This window comes from Pundamilia nyererei, unplaced genomic scaffold (genome assembly GCF_000239375.1).
Source record: "Pundamilia nyererei isolate P.nyererei 1_Seehausen unplaced genomic scaffold, PunNye1.0 scaffold00016, whole genome shotgun sequence".
Classification (NCBI taxonomy): domain Eukaryota; kingdom Metazoa; phylum Chordata; class Actinopteri; order Cichliformes; family Cichlidae; genus Pundamilia; species Pundamilia nyererei.
Genome location: NW_005187417.1, coordinates 1,980,934 through 2,001,503, shown reverse-complemented (window position 1 = coordinate 2,001,503; position 20,570 = coordinate 1,980,934). Strand labels below are relative to the sequence as shown.

At 40.4% G+C, this 20,570-nt stretch overlaps 1 protein-coding gene across 1 annotated transcript in view; it reads left to right on the top strand.

The window, feature by feature from the left end:
* Positions 1 to 19,802, top strand: part of vldlr (very low density lipoprotein receptor) — a 66,884-nt gene extending 47,082 nt beyond the window's left edge. Inside the window, exons 15-19 of the mRNA XM_005725526.2 lie at positions 884 to 1,025; positions 2,247 to 2,396; positions 17,347 to 17,424; positions 17,543 to 17,712; positions 18,716 to 19,802. Coding sequence (XP_005725583.1) covers positions 884 to 1,025; positions 2,247 to 2,396; positions 17,347 to 17,424; positions 17,543 to 17,712; positions 18,716 to 18,751 — 576 coding nt within the window. The 3' untranslated portion in view covers positions 18,752 to 19,802. The remainder of the gene's footprint in view (positions 1 to 883; positions 1,026 to 2,246; positions 2,397 to 17,346; positions 17,425 to 17,542; positions 17,713 to 18,715) is intronic.
* Positions 19,803 to 20,570: the final 768 nt, after the last annotated feature.

Here is a 20,570-nt window from a genome sequence, read left to right as displayed (position 1 = left end):
TTTGTGTGGGGTTTTCAGGTATTCTGTATAAAAGTATAGATGTGATGGCACATTTATTCACACGATGGCATGAGGTCTAAAACATCATCAGCACAGTTTATAAAAATCCATCCATTTAATATCATGAACATTTATGTTGAAGCAAAATTTTGCTTTATTTTGTCCATAAAGCTTTTCAGGGGTTAAATCGCGTTCAGTCATTATGAAAAGTCCTCGTCCTTATTTTATATTTTAATATATTAACACATGAACAGGCTTAACGTAAGCATCAAAAGCCATGTGGCAGCTTCATAACAATATTTAGATGCAACTTTGCGTGCAGTGCAGGAACACCACACATGATCTGAGCAGATGTGACTTGTATTACTGTGGATTCATAAATTTCTTACAATTGTTGAAGGGATACTCAGTTTGCAGATTATTGTAGAATTAACCCTTATTTTATATTGGTATAAAACAATATCACAACAAATGACATGTAATTGTTTCTAAGATGTATAAATGTTGGTATGTTATGCCACTGAAATTGTTTCTGATAATTTAATGGGTCATATTAAACGTGGTGTTGGAGGACTTTACTCAAGTTATGATTTACTTTTTAAGAAGTCATGTATTGCTTCCTGAAGGGATACATTTCTTGTGCTACTCAGTGCTTTAGTGCTAACTCTGTTACAAAATTTCAGAATAAAGCCAAAGTTTTCATCAGTCTACAAATCTGCCCAAATCTTAATGGGAGCAGGTTTTCTTGTAATGACACAAAGCTGACACTTTATTGGCACTTAAGCACTTGTGTGATGACAGTGATTTATGGAAGTTTTGTATTGCTGTGATTGAGAGGACTTCAGTGTTAAAGTTTTTGTTTATTCTTCTGCCCTTTGTCCAGGATCGAGTCTTCTGGACTGATGGGGAAAAGGAAGCAATCTACGGTGCAAACAAGTTCACAGGCTCTGACGTGGTTACGCTGGCCAGCAACCTGAATGACCCCCAGGACATCATAGTGTACCATGAGCTCATTCAGCTGTCAGGTAAGAAAGGAGGGAGCTGAAACTAGCAGAGGAGGAACTGACGGATATTAATACTTAAGCTTGGAAATCTTTACTCCTGCAGGCTCAGTGACATCACAGGAACCCCAGTATCAGAGCTGATGTCACTTCTGAGTTAATGAAAGCTAATGAGGGGAAAGTAATCAGAAATTACTGTAATTACACATGATCAAGGTACAAGGAGTGCCAGTGATAATTATAATTTTAAGCTGTGATCATGTCGCCATAATTGATGCGAGTTTTAATAGCTAATGATGCAACCAAGTTGAGAATCATGTAAAGGGTGTAACAGAGGTGTTAGATTTGTATTGTTTGTCATTTATGCTTAGAAACATTTACCCACATATGCTTAGAAGTGTATAATCATTTGTAGATTGAAAGAATGTCTCATCCTAGGAGGTCTGTAACAGCTCTGTGTAGCATGAAGGGGGAGGGCGTTCACTCCCTCTACAGAGTGTTCTGGCATAGATCACACACCTCCTAGGAGAGGTCGTATCTTCTCTTGCTGATATGTGGTATAGCAAACACACGTATATCTGTTTAAGTATAAGAGCCTTTTGTTCAGATGGACCGCTAGACTCCTGGCACCAGCTTTGGGGAGTCTTCACAGGGTCACATCTGACACACACACACACACACACACACACACACACACCTACCTTTGTTCACATGTATACCTATGTAAGATGTTATATGTTAATAACCCTATGCATATTCATGTAACCACAATAAAAGGAGTGCTCTGTCAATGGGCTATACCTGTATCAATGAGATCACCAGTGGGTCCAACACAGTACTTGTATAGAAACTCAGCAGTATTTGTTTCCATGATGTACAGTATACTTATGTATGCAATACATACACCACTTTAATTTTGTACACTTAGAAGCTGTAGTTTCTTGATATTTTGTGGTTAATCTGTAATATTTAAACACTTAGTCTATCAAAATGAGTCCTCTTGATTTATAACGATCATGTGTGCGAAGATCCATAGGATGAAAATGTCGACGATCATACTATGGATGAGACTTAAACCCTAATTTTGTTCCGTCAACCGTGGATATACTTCATAGTAGAAGAGGCCGTTAAAGCTCCTTTCACTGTGGATTTAATGTACCCATGTGACACTTGTTAACTGAAATGGTTTAGCTTTTATTTGCCCCTCAGATCAGTCTGATCAGAGCTGCTAACCTTTGTGTGCAGGTACTAACTGGTGCTCAGAGAAAGGTGAAAATGGAGGCTGCAGCTACATGTGCCTGCCTGCACCACAGATCAACAAACACTCCCCCAAATATACCTGCGTGTGTCCTGAGGGCCAGGAGCTGACTGCTGACGGCTTGCGCTGCAGACCTGGTGAGTCACAGCACCCTCGCGGGCTTGAGTTGTGTTTTGGCACTTCATCTGCGTTTACACCTGGCTGAACCCCGGAGCAAATCTCACCAAAGCTGCAAACTTGAATGCGACAACATAAATTTTGACATGTTTATATAATTGAAACAAATACTAATGATTTGTGAGCATTTGAAGTACGAGCAGTATTCAGATATATCTGAAATGTGCCAGCAGCAGTTGTTTATAAAGTCTGATGGTACAAGTCATGATCTGCGTACAAGCTTATACTGTAAAATGGTCCAGCGCTTGTAAAGATGCCATACAGTTTTGTTTTGGTGACATGAATTTCATCCAGCTCTTTAATGATCTCTCATGTTTGGACAAGCATTTGCACACATACTGTAATTATTATCTATCCCATGCAAAGGCGATGTTCTGTTCTCTGCATTTGTTTTCTTGTGTTAGCAACTGTCATTAATTTGTATACACAACAGAACTTAGTTGCAGCCACCATTTATAAACAGGGAGTCAAGACTCTGGAGACGGTACCACAGGCCTGGCAAAAACCAGACAGGGTGGATCTTTGCTAGTGAAAACAATGCTGCTGTTGCACAAACATTAGCTACACACTTGGTGAGCTAATGACATTGACTTGTCATTAATGTTAAACACAACACTGCATGCTTATGAGTGATGGCTTGAGATGGTGCATGCAGTATTTGGGCAGTGTCCAGCCTCTAGATTGGATTTTTTCTTTTTTTTTTTTTTAAGTATTTTCCTACTTTTAGTCTGGTCAGATGGTCTTGTTCAATAAAAGCTGTATGGCCAACCACATGACACTGTGTGGATTAGTGGAACGGCAGAGCTGTCTGTGGTTCTCACATTACTGCTTCTTCACAAGCATACTTTTTTTTTTTTTTTTTTTTTTTCCCCCCTTGCAGCATGAATTAAAAAGTAATGTAGGGTTGTCAAGAACATAAGAGCTACAAGTTCAGGAAGTAGCCAAGCAAGCATTCACTTATGTTAAAGCATCTTAAAAATAAATGGTAACCACTCCCAGTGCTTTGGTTCTGTGGGCTGCCGGGCTTGAAATATGCTGACGGAAACCCTGGACTGCATGATCTTAAAAAATGCAAATGCGGTGTTAATCTAAACAAAATGAAATATTTTATTAGTTGTAACATGGAAAGAGAACATGGAGGGAAAGTAAATCTTCAGATTTACATGAAGAGAAACCAAATTATTAAGCAGCAGGAACATCCCATCAGAGGTAGAGTGGTTTCTTGATGAATTGTGAGAAAATTGTGCACACTCCTGTCAGTTCTCATTTCAGTCACTATTGTGAATCTCCATCAAAGTGGCTTTAAAAGCTCTGCTGTTTTTGTAGTTTGGACATTTGAAGCCCTAAAACACAATACAGTTAGTAAGACATTAATACTGCATAAAAGTATTAGGAAAAATGGAAAGCAGGGAGGTGCCAAACCTCAGCGGTTCTGAGAATGTGTACACCACCTCATTGTGTTCACACATCCACCTGGTTTTTGTTTTTTTGTTTTGTTTGTTTTTGTTAAGCCAATTGCTTCCCTTCCTTTCTGCTTCATACCCCCTGCTGCTCATTTCAAATGTGACTCTATTAAAGAAAAGGTAAAAAGGATCTTAGGTTTCACAGGTTAGCCACCAAAACACAAACAGCTGGAAGATGGAATAAATTCAGTCTAATTCTACGGTTTTCCAAGCATGTTTCCATGGTGTGTGCTCACACTGTGTCTTGGTTTCTATCTGTATCCATGCCAGCCAAAACCCCAGCTGTCTGTTTGTATTAGTAGTCTGACAGCTGAACAGTATCTGAGTCACTCGGTGTTGTGATCCAGTTTTTCAGCACCTTTTTGGCAAGTCTCAACATCCTTCACATCTCAGCTGCAGCTTCGTCGCCTCCTGCGTTGGGAAGTGTTTCATCCTGACAGCTGAAGTGTCGGATCCTGACGTTGATCCCTCTTCCACTCCATTGTTGCGTTTTGCTGCTGAAAGTAACCCCCAGCTCTTGTGTTTGTTTTTTTTCCCCCCTGGGGGTTAAGTCCCACCCTGTGCAGTCCCACCCTGTGCAGTCTTCATTTCTCTGCACTGAGTGGAGCGTGACTGTTAGTGCTGTAGCTGAATGGACACGACACCAACCATGAGATTGTTAAAGGTTTTCATTTCATTTTTAAATCATGAGAGCAAGTCTGTGGCTGACCTCGGCTGCTGTGGAAAGATCTGCCACAAGATTTTGGAAGCTGATTGCAGGGATTTGGTCTGGTTCCGAGAAAGTGCTTCAGTTTATCCCTCCAGGTCTCTGACCTCAACCCTTTGGGACAATGATTTAATTGATACTATTGCCGTCATCAGTCCTTGTTCTTTATTGACCAAGTTATTGAATCCTGATTTATTTCTGTTATCATAAAAAGGCATGAACAGGTCTTTACAAATGCAGTGCAGCTGTCTTGTCTGAGATTCTGAATGCAGAATCTGAAAATGGAATTTGTATGAAGTCCTTGCATGTGATTGAGTTGTCACACCAACCTGCCAGCCTTGATGGATGAATGAAGCTTTTCTTAATTCAACATCCTGAGTTAAGGCTCCGTGCATACCAGTCATACTACAGCCCACATCACTCTGGGCCTGGCTCGTAACGCCGGCAGCATTATGTAACACTGGGTCAAAAAGGCCAAACAAACTCTTACCATAGTGTAATTATAATTCAAGACATTTATCACTGCTGAGCCTAATGGGTCCAAATTCTGAAAATGGCCCCAGGCTGAAATCTTGTTTGTTTCTGATAAAGAATAAAACTAAAACCCTAATTTCATGAGAGATGAAGTTGGCTACTAATTTCAATCTACAATCCCCAAGCAGGGACGGATATTATTAAATAACTTAGAAAATGCAACTACATACCCAAAACGAAAGCTGGAACCAAAGAAACATAAATTATGAAGAAGCCCTAAAAACAAGTACACAAACTGTACTGTGTGTAACACCCTCCTTTCAGTATTAACCAGACTGTCATAGTTGAACTATGCTTACAGATTGATGGGATGACTGGTTTAAAAACAAAGTGCTGGACTGGCTTAATCTTGACATGAATAATGGAAAAGGCTGTTTGTGCCAGTTTCATGAAAGACTTGCACAGTATTGTGAAATGAACAGGAAATAAACTTGTACTCTGAACTTTTGAAGCTTGATTATGAAGGATTTCGCCGGTTCCATGATTCCTCTTCAGTGACTGGAGGCCTCTTATTCACATTAACTCAAAGAAACAGTCTTTTGATTGTTTTGGCACCGGGACCAAATATTCTCCAGTTCAGTTGTTTAACTGCTGGTTCCCCTTTTGTAGACAACTAGTTAAACCACATAAGACACATCCTTTGCTTGAGAACTTCTGTAGACTTCAGTAAATATTGACCGTAACTATTGTTGAACTGGAGTTTAGTTTGACATTATTGAGAAGATGAGGGGGTTGGTTTTGGAGCAGGAGCATTACATGTGGCCGTGCAATAAACATCTCCTACTTTTTCATTTTTATTGGTCTGTTGAATTGCATACTTGTGCAACACAACAGCTTTACTTACTAGTAATTAAAGCATTGAACATTTTCCCTGAAAGTAATCTTTTCGTCTAATTACTTCACCAGTGTTGGGTAAGTTACTTTAAAAAAGTAATTAATTACTAATTAGTCAATATTGTATTTAAAATACGCATCTAATTACTGTCAGAAAAGTAACTTAATCACTAAATAAGTAATTTAACTAAATACTACTTAAAATCCCTGTAAACCTTGAGTGGACAAACAATAGAAATTAAACTCTTTAAATAATAAATTTTTTAAATACGGAGACTCTACAGTACACAGTGGTAGCATCTCTTCCACAACGTAGCCTGCAATCATTTTTTATGCTCACCTTCAGACACTCTCCGTGCTGCTGAAGTAAAATCTAGTTTTGCCTGCTTAGCAGGAGTTGCCGTGGTGTTATCCATGGATGATTAACAAGGATCAAGTGTTCGTCTATGCTCTTGTGTCAGGCGCTTCAGTAGATTACTCGTGCTATTAACAACGACCGACAGTTGTTGGTTTTTTTTGGGGGGGGGGGGGGTTGTCGCCCCAGGACATAGCTTACATATTACTGTAATGTTCTTGTCTGCTTGTTTCAGAAAAGTGAAGAGTATGTCAATTTCATAAAACCGCCACTCGCTTCAGCCGAGTCCGACATCTTCCGCTTTAGAATACGACTATGCAGCAAACGGGCGAAATGACGTGCGGCTACACTACAGCGATGTTAAAGCGGCAGAGTTTACTTCTACATTTAGAAGACAAATTATTGAAGTTAAATAATGATATTCAGCGAGTTTAATTATTTTACAATGTAACGCAAGTACATTGTAAGTAACTGTAATTAAAATACCTAAAAATGAACAGTAATTACTACTTTTTCAGTGGAAAAGTAATTTAATTACAGTAACGCATTACACCAACACTGCACTTCACTGAAGTGTGCTTTGTGCTCTGGATGAGACTGTTGGCTGATTTTTGGCTGCAGAGAAAGCTTACACTGTGGCATACTGATAAAATGAAGGCAAACACTCCTGTTCCTTTTACTGAGGCTCATGCTTTAAGATGCACGGCATGGTGCTGAGATGGATCTAACAAGCCTGTATATGGAACCTACATGTAATATATTTGCAGGCAGCTACCATTTAACGATTATATGGGACCCTAATCCCTTCACAGCATTCTTCAGTAACTGACTTTAGTTATGGACCTGCATGTATTCCATATTCTGAGATATTATAGGGAAAGCAGGTACAGGAACGGGTCCTTGGAGAACTCCGCACTCCCACTGTTTGATACCTTTTCAGATGTTTCCAGTAGCACTACTGTAGTTTAACCTTGTCTCTGTACTTTGACAGCTGAGATGGCTTTAATGTGATTGCAGATTTTGCAAAAGATAAGTTTCAAGTGAAGTTTTCAGTGTTTGTCTAGAGCAAGACTACATCTGCTTTAGGGCTGCCACGATTAGTCGACTAGTCATGATGACGTCAACTATTTAAAATCGTCGTTTGTGGCAGCCCTAATCTGCTTGCATCGGCACTCAAATTTCCGGCAACTTCGTAAGATTTATTTTAACTTCGAAAGCAAGGAGTTTGGACACCAGAAATGGCCAAGTACCAGTGTGTTTGTTACTGTTAGATGTGAGAATTGTAGTAGTGCACTAAAAAAAAAAAATCAAACTGTAGCCCTTCTCTCCTTCTGCCTCTTTTATTTGCCAGGGAAAGGTTGCCTAGAAACACTGTCCTCTTCCCTTAGTAGTTTCTGTCTTGAGCAGTCCAGCTCCTTTTTTTTGCTGCCACAGATTATCCTTTTCATAGTGAAGCACTGTCAGATAGGAACCTGACAGCTGAATTCAGCACACACTCTCTCCTAATTGGACTAGAGCTGTAGACCAAGACACTGGTGTACACAAAGTACTGGAACATCTCCGTGACGACTCACTGCACTCCTGTCCTCCAGTGTGAAAGTCTCTCTAGTTAGCCTGTTCGGCTTTAAGAGTCTTCTCCACTTCCCTCCTCATTTTTGAGTTCTGGGAGTTTTGACAGGTTTTACAGCTTTTCTTAGTGTACAATATCTGGTGGTTTTTAAAGTTTCATTTTCCTCAGATCTATTTTTTACTCCTTTTTTTTAAATTTTATTTTATTTTTTTATTAAATATATAGGTGAAGTTTTATCAGAGTCCCTTGGCCTCGTGCACAGCAGGTCAGCTCTGTAATGGTCTAAATGTTAAAGGCGGGAGCTTGTGAAAGGGAAACTCGCTGGTTCAGTCAAATACAACTGTTCAACAGTTTCCAGCTGATTTTAAATATGCTTTAGTGGGCACTCTAACAAATTTAAAATTCCTCACTGACCTCAGCATAATCCTTGCAGCACGTTCAAGACTTTTCAAACTTGATCCATTCAGCTGCCTCTCCAGAGAGGCTCAGGCCTCCTCCAGCTGTACAGTCTTGAAGTGCAGCTGGTGATTTAAAGATGTGCTGCAAGCTGGAGGGGCACTATAACCTGAGCTTGCAGCAGATGGAGAATTGGCTCATGTGTCACTGTGCTGAGCAGAGCAAGGACTAAATTTGTCAAATGCAGTCAAAGATGATGCCTAGAGACCTCAGCAGCAGATTGTATTGTTTTGTTGCAAAATATTTGCCGAAGAGTGTCCAAAACTTTACCTGAAGGAATGTCTTTCTGTAGGTGTGCATGCCTGCATCTACAACCAGAAGATCAGAGTAGGCCCATAGTTCTCAGTGTGGTCCACAGTGGTGGCCCTTTAGAACACTTTATGAAGCTCCCAGTGCAAAAAGCATCCACAATAAGTCCTTTCTCTTCAGATTCTCTGTTCAGTTTATCTTTAACTTATAAGATGAATTCTAGATGGTCAGCTAGAATGAAAAGAGAAAAGTGCAGGTAAATGTTTAAGCGTTTTAACTTGAATTAACTTGGAGCATTTTGTTTCACTCATTTGATTTTAAAAATTGAAGTGTGGGGCATGAGCTCTAATTCAGCTTTTGGTGGGTCATTCAGAAAAAGCTTGAACCACAGCTGTAATAGTGTCAGGGTGGTAGAACATAGCTATCACTGCTGTAGTTAGAAAGTTTTAGTCCAGCCTCCGACATTGCTGAGCATGCAGATTGATGCTGCTGGGGTTGCAGAGGGGCATGTAACAGTGTTTTCTGCATGATGGTGGTGGGTAATACTGTGGTTATGAAGATTCCCAGTTGGCATTTGGGTCATTAAAGCTTTGATGCCATGAGCTGTGCACCAATAAATTCCTGGTGCTCTGCAGCAGACTTTACAGCCTGGGTTCTTTGCAGATATACAAGGCCTTCGTGTAGTGAGCATCCCTGCAGCCTGAGTCACCATCTCATAGACTGTTAGGGAACCTCGAGCTGTCTCCAGACTCTAATAACTGAAAGTACCATCCTGACTGGCGGGATGTGAAAGTGCATACTTGTCTTTATCTCCTTGGCATCTGTGTTTGCAGTTATGAGATTGATTCTGTACAGACCTGTTTGTATATAGTTGATGTCTTTATATGAAACTGTATTTTCACGCCTGTCTGTCCTGTTAATAAATAGTGTGGGAGGAGTTAAAATGGGATGCCTGTCACTTGCTAAAAGCGCCTCCACCTTCCTCGTAGTCAAAGGCTTCGTTGTCACAGGCCTCGTTGCTCTTTACTAAACCAGCAGATAACACATTTATCCCATTTTACAGCCGTCGCAGCTGGACCGAATGGGGAACTGTAGAGTATTGTGCAGCTGCAGTTTGGACCGGCCCTAATCTTGTTAGTGTGGCACAGGGGGAGAGAGAGTAATGAGCATTGCTCTTCACTTCAGGGTTTGGACCTCAAACTACTACAGAGGGATTCGTATAACAGTCTTTAGAGGCAACTGGGGAGTGTTTTTCCTTCAGACTGCACCATCTCAGGCTGAAATGCAGTGCGTTTCATGGATTTTGCAACTCTGCTGGGACTTGTTCCACTGTTTATCATTTGGTATCATTCATCACAGGTCCCATCTTTCTATAAAGCTGCCAATATTATATCCAAAATTTCTGAATTATCTGAATGAAACATTGTCTAATTAAATATGCTTTTTTTTTTCTTGCTGTTCATACACAAACCTATAAAAATGACAGGCTGTTTATATTAAGCAAAATGCATACTGAGACCACTGTTTTACAGACTCTCCTAAACGTCCTTGCCTTTTATCAGATAAGTTTTCATTGCATTTGGAATTTATTGATTATTGGATTAAAGTCAAATGTGAAAGTCAAAGGAGTGTGGCAAACACGTGCTTTACCCTTCTGCAGATTTGAAGGCTGAAAGCTTGCTCCTGGCTTTTCCTGTTTGCCCAAAAAGTAAAGTTGAACCAAAGCCTCAAAGATGAGGTGCTTGCTTTGTCTTTTTTGTGTGTGTGAGTTTGGGGACATACTGACATGTTGGAGTGTAAAACCTTTCTAGGGTCTGGAGATGTAGTTTTGGAAAGGAGATATTTGGTGTTGGAAGGAAAGGTGAGCTTACAGACACATGTAGCACATTGCTTATCTCTACTTAAGGCTATGCTCGGGGTTATGTTAGCTGATGCTTGTATAACATACCTGAGACTTTGATCAACCCGTCAATGGTCAGGGTTATGTATGTAGTAGAGCTGGGCGATATGAGATTTTTTCATATCACGATATGTTTTTTTTTTCATTTCAGGCGATAACGATATCTATCACGATATAAGCCAAATAACTGTATTTGTAAGATTTAAATGTGCCGTTGCTCACAAGTAAAATGTGAAATAATCAGCAGCTTGTTTTTATTTAAATATTTGTTTCCCATAATAAGTTCAACAGGGTAGATGTACTTAAGGAACATGAGACTTTTTCAGATAAATAAAGGCAAATATTGCAAACTACACAAAAGGCAGCCGCTAAAGCGTTTAAGTTTCAAAATAGAACAAACAAAACAGACTAAATTGTCAATTCCACTTAGAAACAAAATATTAATTCTAAAAATAAATCTTAGTTTTATTTAGTCAGTTTGTTTTCTTCTGTAAAACAAACTGACTAACTTTTGTCAATATCAAATAAACTGAGAACTAAAAGGAAATTCTCAATCTCTCCTTGTTGTATAGCTGAGCTTTTCAAACAGTTTTAACAGTTACTTTAGTCTGACAAAAGCCGAATGACGAATTAGCGCTTCCAGTCAGACTGAGGCTACGTCCACACGTACACGGGTATTTTTGAAAACTGAGATTTTCCGTTTTCGTTTTAAAAAATAATCCCGTCCACACATAAAGGCAGAAATGAAGGAAAACTCTGCTATGAACATGCCAAAGCAGCAGGTGGCGCTAGATCCCTAACCGTGCAGAAATGTTGGCCAATCAGAAGTCTAGAAGCCTCGGTGGGAAAAAGTAAACAAAGCTGGGGCATAGAAGCAGAACCGAGTCGTATGTGTGGACAGACAGTAACTGTGTGTATATGTAAGCATTTAAACACTGCAGAGAGTAGAATTAACAGTAACAGTATTGTAGAAATTCATTTCACCGAAACAATAACGTGGCGCACAGTGTGACGCATGCACCAGTTTATTGTATTTCCAGACTTGCTTTCGGCACATTTACAGTGCACGCTACTCTGTTTTTTGTCAGACTTGAAATAGCCGAAATACCTTCACACTACGGAGCTTCTATGGCTCTTCTGTTCGACAATCTCTCCGGCGTTGGAACCATCATCTGTTTTCTCTTCGGTCACGCTCGGTTGATTTTTCTAGTCGGCACACTCATTTCCTCCATTACGCGCTGGCTGCTTCCCAAACAAACACATGTGCGGCTTGGCACTTGTGCTGTACGTAACAAGTCACGCGACGTGACGCTGCGGCTGTGATTGGTTCGGCTCTGCGCTACTTAATTTGGATTGGCTGACTTTTTTTTTTTTTTTTTTAAGAGGACAAGAGCGGCGAGGTCTATCGCGATAGCTTAATTTCTCTATCGAGTAAAAGTTATATCGCAATACATATCGTTATCGTTCTATCGCCCAGCTCTAGTATGTAGCAGGTTTTTCATGATGGCAATCTGAGCTTTTTTTTCTAAAATGACTGCATTTGAGCCTAATGATGTAAAACCAGAGCTGTGTACATTTTGCTTCCCAATTATACATTTGCTTTTGTTTCCCATTGACTGCTTATAACCATCCAGCTAGCCCCACCTTCTTCATGACATGACAAGTGGTCTGTTATGGAAAAGGGAAGTTTCGACCTGACAGTCGCATCATAACGGCCAAAAATATTGTGCCGTCTGAGTCAATATAATTGCAAACAAAAGAATTAATGGCCCTCACACAAAGTTACTGCAGTTCAATTCCAATTTTAATCTTTGCAAGTTTTATGAGTGATTTGATCTGAAAGTGTTTTGTGGTAGATAAAGGTTTTGGAAACTGCTTTAGTTTGGTCTTGACTGTGTTAATATTGCTTTTTCAGTCTGACTTGTTCATTTCAAGCCCTGAGACATCCTAACACTGCTGCCTCTGCTAATCAAGATCATATTGATCCAGCTATAAAGGTTTTATTGCTGCTGTAGCTGTCCTTCCTGGTTGTACAGATGCTGGTAGAGACGTCCTGATTGATGCATTTTTATAGTGCGCTGCAGCTTTGAATCTGTGAAATTGCCTTTGAGTCGTCCTCTCACTTGTCCAGCATTCGTCATATCAAAGCAGGAGAACCACAAGGGTAATGTTAAAGATGTGACATTGCTGCTGTTGTGATGGTTTTCTACTTGGCTTGGCTTTCCTCTCACTGAACAAAAATGGATCAGTGCTTCAGAGCATTTATTTACTAGCTTAGTCTCCTGAGATCTGGTCTATATTCAAAGAAGGCCTACTTGCATGTGTGCTGCTTGGTTTTTTTTTTTGGTTTTTTTTGGTTTTGTTTTTTAAATAGGACACCCTCTGTTAAGTTTTGTGCGTTAAGCATGATTCTTGGCTCTCTCTGTACAGACCCTACTTTCAAAGGTCCTTCAAAGGATGCTGGGAAAGGTCTAATACAGCCACCCTCAGGTAAAACTGTTGGCTGCGCTGCGTTTGTTTCTGGCTCGCTTTAAAGAATGTTGGGCTTGGTTCAAAAATGAATTACAAAAAACAAAAACGGGCTTTTCTCCTCCCTCACCATGGATCAAGGAGGCATTTTCATTTGAATTGTTAACTGGGGAACATCTGACTTAAATGTTTTTGGGTACAGCCCATCCTTCCCCAACCTACTCATTTAATCAGCTTTTTGTTTGATTAAAGCCAAAATTAAAGGTTTCTTGTGTCCATGGTGCTGTGGAGATTTCTAACCGCTTGGAGCTTGCTCTTTTTATTTTTTTCACGTCTGTTATGCTAGCTTCTGCTTGTGCTTTGGTCTTTATCTGTGCTGAAGATGCACAAAAGGTGTTTGGGTTTTTTGTTTTGTTTAATATAACACAGTGGGCTGATTTCAGGTAGTCAAGTAGCCTGCGGGTGTCAATATTAACCCTTTCAGGCATAGTGGTCACTAAAGTGGACAGCTATTCAAAGGCTGTTTTCTTGTATTGGTATCAGTGCTGATGATATGCCTGCACATAAACCACTTTATGTGCAGGCATATCATGTCTCACTCCATACGCTGCCACCCACTGGTTGTTTAATTTTACTATAGATGTGTGACGTGTGTCATTGTAATTATCTAACCCTGTCATGCATGAATTATGACATCAATCAGGATTTTTTTTTTCTCAAGTATTTTCATCTTTTCATGCGGGTACAGGCAAAGAGGATGGCCATTAATGTTCCATGAATCTGTAAGTTCTCAAATGTGATTAATTGGCCTTCGATTACTGTAACGCACTTGGTTGATAAGCTTGCAGGAATTAGAATTGCAGACACATAACTGCAGTGTAACGGGCAGTTGTTGCATCAGTGTCTCTGTACAGCAGTATTTGTGCTCAGTGATTTTAGAGTCCATTCCTCTAGTGTTCACCTTATTGCTGCCCACAGAAAATGATGGGAACTCATCTTGGCTTTGTCCAAAATATAAATTATGGAACCCAAATCTAGGGACAGTCTGCTCTGTGTATACACATATAAATATGAAAATGCCTGGGCCACAAAATATTTGCTCACCCTCTCAACATCCAGCAGGTCAATAAGCTCCTTAACAGAATGCCTATTTTGAACTCTCAGATGTAACCTGTAGCCAAAACAACACAGTAACTCTAGAAGAGTCACTCTTGACCTGATGAAATCTTAGTCTGAGAATATCTGCGCATGTACATTAATGAGCTGATATAAGTCTCTAAATATATTTGAGTACTATACATTTTGCACAGAAAAAACGAATATTTGATCCAAAGGGACAAAGAATCTATTAGTTTATTAATTAAAAAAAAAAACTAGGATTATGTCTCCTGTGCTGTTAAATTTGATTTTCAGGTCATGTTATCTAGATTTCATTTATTTCACTCCTCAGGTTAAAATTTAATTTAACCTGAGGAGCTGAGAATTTTGTTAAATCTCAGCTGTATAAATGTGCTTCTAATCTCAGGTTCATTGTTTTGTGCAGATAAATGTAATGTAGGACTGTGTGTGAGGAAGTCCTCTCAGGTCTCTTGTTGCATGTTTAACATTTGTTGGAAACAAAGCGGGCATCATGTTGGATGTGTGAATTGTCGGCCATGTGTCAAACATATCAGACTCTCAAGGTCTAAAATGTGATTACTGCATAAACAACTTTAGGAACTTTGTTCTAATCCTCTGTAAAATGCTAAAAATGCATACAGCAACCCTAATCAGAAACACAAGGTCTGCTGATGAGATCCTCCCCGTTTCTAAAGTGGAGTTTGTTCTCATGAATCTCATATAGGCAATTTGACCACGGAGGGTTTTTTATGCTGTACTTGGAGGTAAAAGCTGTTTGCCTCTGTTTCAGCTGATTAAACCACAGTTCATTACTAGGGATGGGTATCGTTTAGGTTTTATCTGATACCGGTGCCAAATCGGTACTTTTGAAACGGTGCCGGTGCTCAAACCGGTGCTTAAAGAATGGAGAACACAAACTTTGTCCAAAAACCTCATGTTCAGCTGTTTTTTTTGTAAAAAGATAACAATGTTAGCCTTTTCTGCAGCTATGGGGCATATATGGCATCACTCTTGGCTGGAAGCAGTGCTTAAACAATGGAAAAAACACAAACTTTGTCCTAAACCTCTCATGTTTAACTGTTTTCCACTTTTTCTTTGGTCATTTTAGCCTTTTTAGCCAGGGTGAAGGGAGCATCTGCCATCAAACAAGAGGACAGCCGCATGTAGCTATGATGATGTTTGCTAGTTCACCTTACATGCATTAATGTAATAACGTGGTTAGCCTACTCAATGTAAATTAGCTACTCACGCAGAGAAGAACGGCTGCTGCCATCATCATCCGTCATCATTTCTGCTACACTGGCAGGGCTAGGGGCCAGGACTCTCCTCTTCGTGTTTTTGGGGGATGTTGCATAACAGGCAACCCACCCGCAGTAGATGTTCTCGGTGTGAGGTCTCGCAGCAAGCTATCAAATACGGCGCATTTCTGGGCTTTTAAAAAAAAACGCTATGCGTCGCCAGGTGTTTCATCGGATTTGAGGTGCTACCTCCTTTGACAGTATCACAGTATCAGCTTAAAGCACTTGTTGCTGCTGAGTTTGCATATTTTGCTGTGAAGTACAGCCAGACTTTTGACCGCTTCGCCTTGGACATTTTTAATCTGTAGCTCTGCTCTAACAGAACGTACGTACCTGGCCCCGCCTACTACTCGGAAACGTAAAATGATTGGCTAGAATCTAAAGTGTATCACAGCTCAGGAAAAAAAAGCACCGAAATAAAGCACCGAAATGTGCGCTGCTTTTCGGTCTGGTTACTACCGTTTATGTCGGTACCCATCCCTATTCATTACACTATTAAGAGCACAGCACATGAGCAACACCTAGTGGCAGGAACAAGGAAGCTTCATCACTAGAATCACTTTCCCTTAAAGTTTGGCATAATCTGGTAATTAAGACGTGACTGTTATATTACTGCAACACAAAGGGATTGTAGCACAAATCCTTCAGGCATCATCAAGAAATGAAGTCGTGCAAGAATCAGCAATTCTCAGACTGTAACCCCCTCCTTCCCCAACGCTGCTTTTCAAACTGATCTCAGCTTTCTTGGGAGAGCATAACATTTGTGCTTACACCAAGAGTTAAAGTCTTGCAGTCCTGAACATCTTAATGTCCTATTTTTAGATGAGGTGTTGCAGGGTGTCAAAAATCAAAGAAAGAAAAATAGACTATCAACAAACGACAGAACAATGAATTAATCCTCCTATGAAATCATGCCCAAGTATCCAAAGCCTGCTATATCCTCTTCCTGTCACTGAGCTCCATTGTTGCTGCAAAACACTGTTGCATTGTTCTGATATCCTTCATTACCATAAAGACACAGGCTGTAGTTTAGTTTGACGCAGCTCCAAACACTTTCTTCTGCTGATGGAAATGCTTTATTTAAACTGTAATAAGCTGTTAAAGAGCTTCCACTTTACTCTTGACGGGTTTTTTGACACGTTATAGAAACTAAAAACCATGAATGCTGGTGAATTTTAGAACTTGACAGTTTTCTGTTTGAATTTAAGCCATCATTCTATTTATAAAAAACTGTCCCACATGGAACAAGAGAAGTCTGAGCTTATAACTTTGTCCACAAAAGCTAAACAAAATGCCCTAAAGTCTCTTTATCCAAGTGAACCTGGATCTCAGACTGAAATCTTCTCGGACACAAAGACTGTTTGACTGTCTGTGTGTTTCGCTTTGATTTGGTAGACAAGACATTTATTGCAGCATAATGATTGGAGCTGATATTTGGTAAACAAAGTGAAGCTAAGGATGTTCTAGCTTTAATAAATCAAACCAAAGATTTGGACAGATTGAACTTTGATTACCTCTATTGATTTTGTCACATGTGCGGTCAGCACTCCAAAATGATGGTTTACGCTATTTGAAGGGTGAGGTATGAATTCATTGAAAGGATGAGGCCAGAAGTTTAATATTTTACTCTGAAGCAAAATGTTGACATGTTGCAAGAATTTAATAGTTTCACAAAGGGGGCCAGCTGGTAGTGCGAGCAAATCCAACTTTCTCTTCTGAGGTCTGTTACTGCGTTCAGCCAAGCTTCTTTTCCGCCCTCACTTGACACTGATACAAGAACACACTGGGGAAATGAAAGACTCATCAGATGCTGTTTTCTTTAAAAGATTAAACCAGTTGCCAAAATGATTTTGGATTTTCACTTTATTCTGCTTCTTGATTGGAAACCTAACTGGTAGTCAAAGGAAATGTTTTTAAACTTGTTGGCTGTTGGCATGTGCCTTGTTTTGTCTTTCAGAAGCCAATGTGAGCACATCAATTCAAGTGAATTCGACAGCCAGAGGTTCTGCTGCTGCCTGGGCCATACTACCCGTCTGTGAGTAGATGCTGCCCACACACTTGCGCAAACTAATTAAAATCCTCATTTCAGATCCTTGGCACTTTTTGGGGGGGGGGAGTTGATTTGACTCCTGACTGTTGGTCTCTCCTCTCAGTGCTACTGGCGATGGCGGCAGCAGGCGGCTACCTGATGTGGAGGAACTGGCAGCTGAAGAACCAGAAGAGCATGAACTTTGACAACCCAGTCTACCTGAAGACCACAGAAGAAGACCTCAACATTGACATCACGAGGCACGGCGCCAATGTAGGACACACGTACCCCGCGGTGAGTGAAGAATCCACGAACAACGTTAACTCAGGGTAGTGATTAACAGTTCGTTCCAGATGAAAATTTAGACTGGGAATTTGGAAATTTCAGCTTGAGACATTTTGTTGGTGAAACTTTGTAAAGGTCTGAGCTGCAGGAACAGTTTAAATGACGGAGCTTTGATTCACATGTTGGTGTGCAAGGCATCGAAATAATAAACGATTCTAAGCAAATAAAAACAACCCAGGAGTAACTCGGTGCACCTGTCACCTTAGGTTGTGAGCAATCACTTACAAAATGTTAGCTCAATTTACTCGTAAACTATTGGAGCTGTAAATAAACCATGGCCTCAAATCACCAGAGTAACTAAAACACGCAGCTGCTTATTTGTGCAAACAATACCATCACTGTACATGCATTCAGTCAGTAGGTAACCAGGCGTGGGCAGTGGTAAAGGACTGGTAAAGAGTCCTTGTAAGTTGTCCTTAACAATGCCGGTCTGTTTTTTACCCCCTCATACACCTCGCCAGCGTTTTGTGTAATCCTCCCAACAAATGAACTGAACCAGTCACGTAACCTCCTCAGCAAAGGTGAAAATAACCACGAGCTGCAGTTTCTGAGCAGCTTAAATGATTCCAGCCAGGCTTCGGAAGATGGAGCCTGCATGTTAATGACCTCCACTCTCACCATGACCTTGTGGCCCGTAGTAATCCTTAATGTTCATTGTTGGCCGTCTGCAAAGCATGTATACAGATTAAACGGATTAACCTAAGCCCGGCCGGGGCCACAAGATGGACACGAGCCTCTGCTGTCGCCCTCACAGCTGCAGCAGACGTTTCAAAAGGCAACATGAGTTCAATACCTGCAGCACACGCCTTCCCTTTAAACCAGCACACTGTCTTACTTCATGAATGCAGCAGACGGTGCAGCTTGGAATGAACGAGCCTTTAAAGTGCTGTTGTTGTGAGCATTTCTAAACCGGTCTTCCTCTCTCCCCCCCCCTCCCTTCATCTTCCTCCAGATTTCGATAGTGAGCACAGAGGATGATTTATCCTGATCGTGTTGGGTCTTTTTTATTTTTTCACGGTCACACCGCGCCGCCTCGTTCCAGTGCCGACGCTTGACCGTAGCAGCAGCAGCAGACCTTATAGTACGACCACATGCCTTCTGAAGTACATTAGACCACTGTGTGTGGTGAAGAGGAAATGTTATTTATTATGTAAATATTGCAATGAATTCTGTCCCGACTGGTTTCATTCCACATCCAAAGTTGTAAGGATTTCTTTTATTTTTTCCGTTATTTTTGGGCCACAGACATTTTCCAGTCATTTCTTTGTCCCGCCCTCTTTAAGAAGCTTGCTGGCATCGTGTCGCAACAGTTGAAAGGATGAATTGTCAGTTTGATCTCCTCATCTGGGCTCCCAGAATCTGACACGGTGAATGTTTGAAGACTGCACAAAACACGAGGGGTCAAGGGTCCTTTAGAAGTAAGGCTTTAATGAGGAGAGGATGCGGTCCAGATTTTGTTGCTTCCTCAGATGTGAATATTTATGTACGATCATGTTTGGGCAGTAATATCTCAAAACTAAGTTTTCTTTCATTAATTTAAGTGTTTTCTTGCCATCACCACCTCTTAGAATGCATTCTTACAGGATTATTATTATTATTATTATTATTATTATTATTATTATTATTATTATTATTATTATTATTATTATTATTATGCTTGTGAAATAACCATGGTTACAGCTTTTGTAAACACTGTACATATTTGCCCATCCTTTGGACATGATCGTCAATCAGGACTCTTCAATGCACTTTGATCAAATGCTCCTTGTGTAAATAAGATTGTATACATTTGACTGAATCAGTTTTTTGCTATGGTTGGGCGTCATACCAGCGGCTCAGATGTATTTAAGAAGGAAAAAACAAAACGCAATGAATTTGGTAAAACTATTTTGTATGTTTGTGCTGTTGCTGTGAACTTTTTCTAGCCTTGTACAAAGAAGGGGGGACACCAATAAAATGGGAAGACTCCGTATCTGTGAAGAAACTGATCTGCGAATCACTTCGGAATTAAAATTTAATCCACAACTTTGCTCAGAAAATCTTGTTCTTTGTTTTTTGTCATGCATAAATGTTTTGTGATACATGGCCTCTGACCTCACCCACTGATTTGTGGACCTTTTTAAAGCCTGTTCCTGAGCTGTACAAATCTTTTCTTTTGTCAAATCTTGGTTATCAAGAAAACTATAGGTGGTAGGTTGCAGGCAAAATACCAGAATTTCACTCAGCAGAGCTGATTATTCTACAAAGCAAGTACAACATTACGTTTGCTGATTTGACAAATGCTAAAATTCCACTTGTACATGACTGATATAACAACAGTAGTTGTAACTTTGTCTGTTAACCAATGACTGTAGAAAACAGTCATTGGTTAACCATTACAGCCATACTATATCTGCATGATGCTGGGCAATGTTGTGCACCAGCAGGAACCTGGAGCTTAGGACCCACTGCATCAGCATTGGGTCGATGATGGGGTCAAAGGATTTCATCCCAATACTTGATTGCAGTTGTGGTGTTGTAAAGATCTGTACGTCCCTGCATGGGTATTCCAGACAATCACAGACCTACCAAAACAGGTGGTGCAAAGCAATGTTTCCATGGTCTCTCCAGACGTCATTCACATGAGAGCTGGTTTGCCACGAGTGTGCCAATTCTGTTATGGCAAATCCCAGGCAGTGAACAGTAGGCCCATTAGAGGATTTTGGGCCCTCAGGCGACCCTCATGAAGTCAGTTTGTTTGTTCAGACATTCTCTGCAGTGCCCAGCTGAAGGTCATTTTGCTGTGCTCATCCTGTTCCTCCATGCAC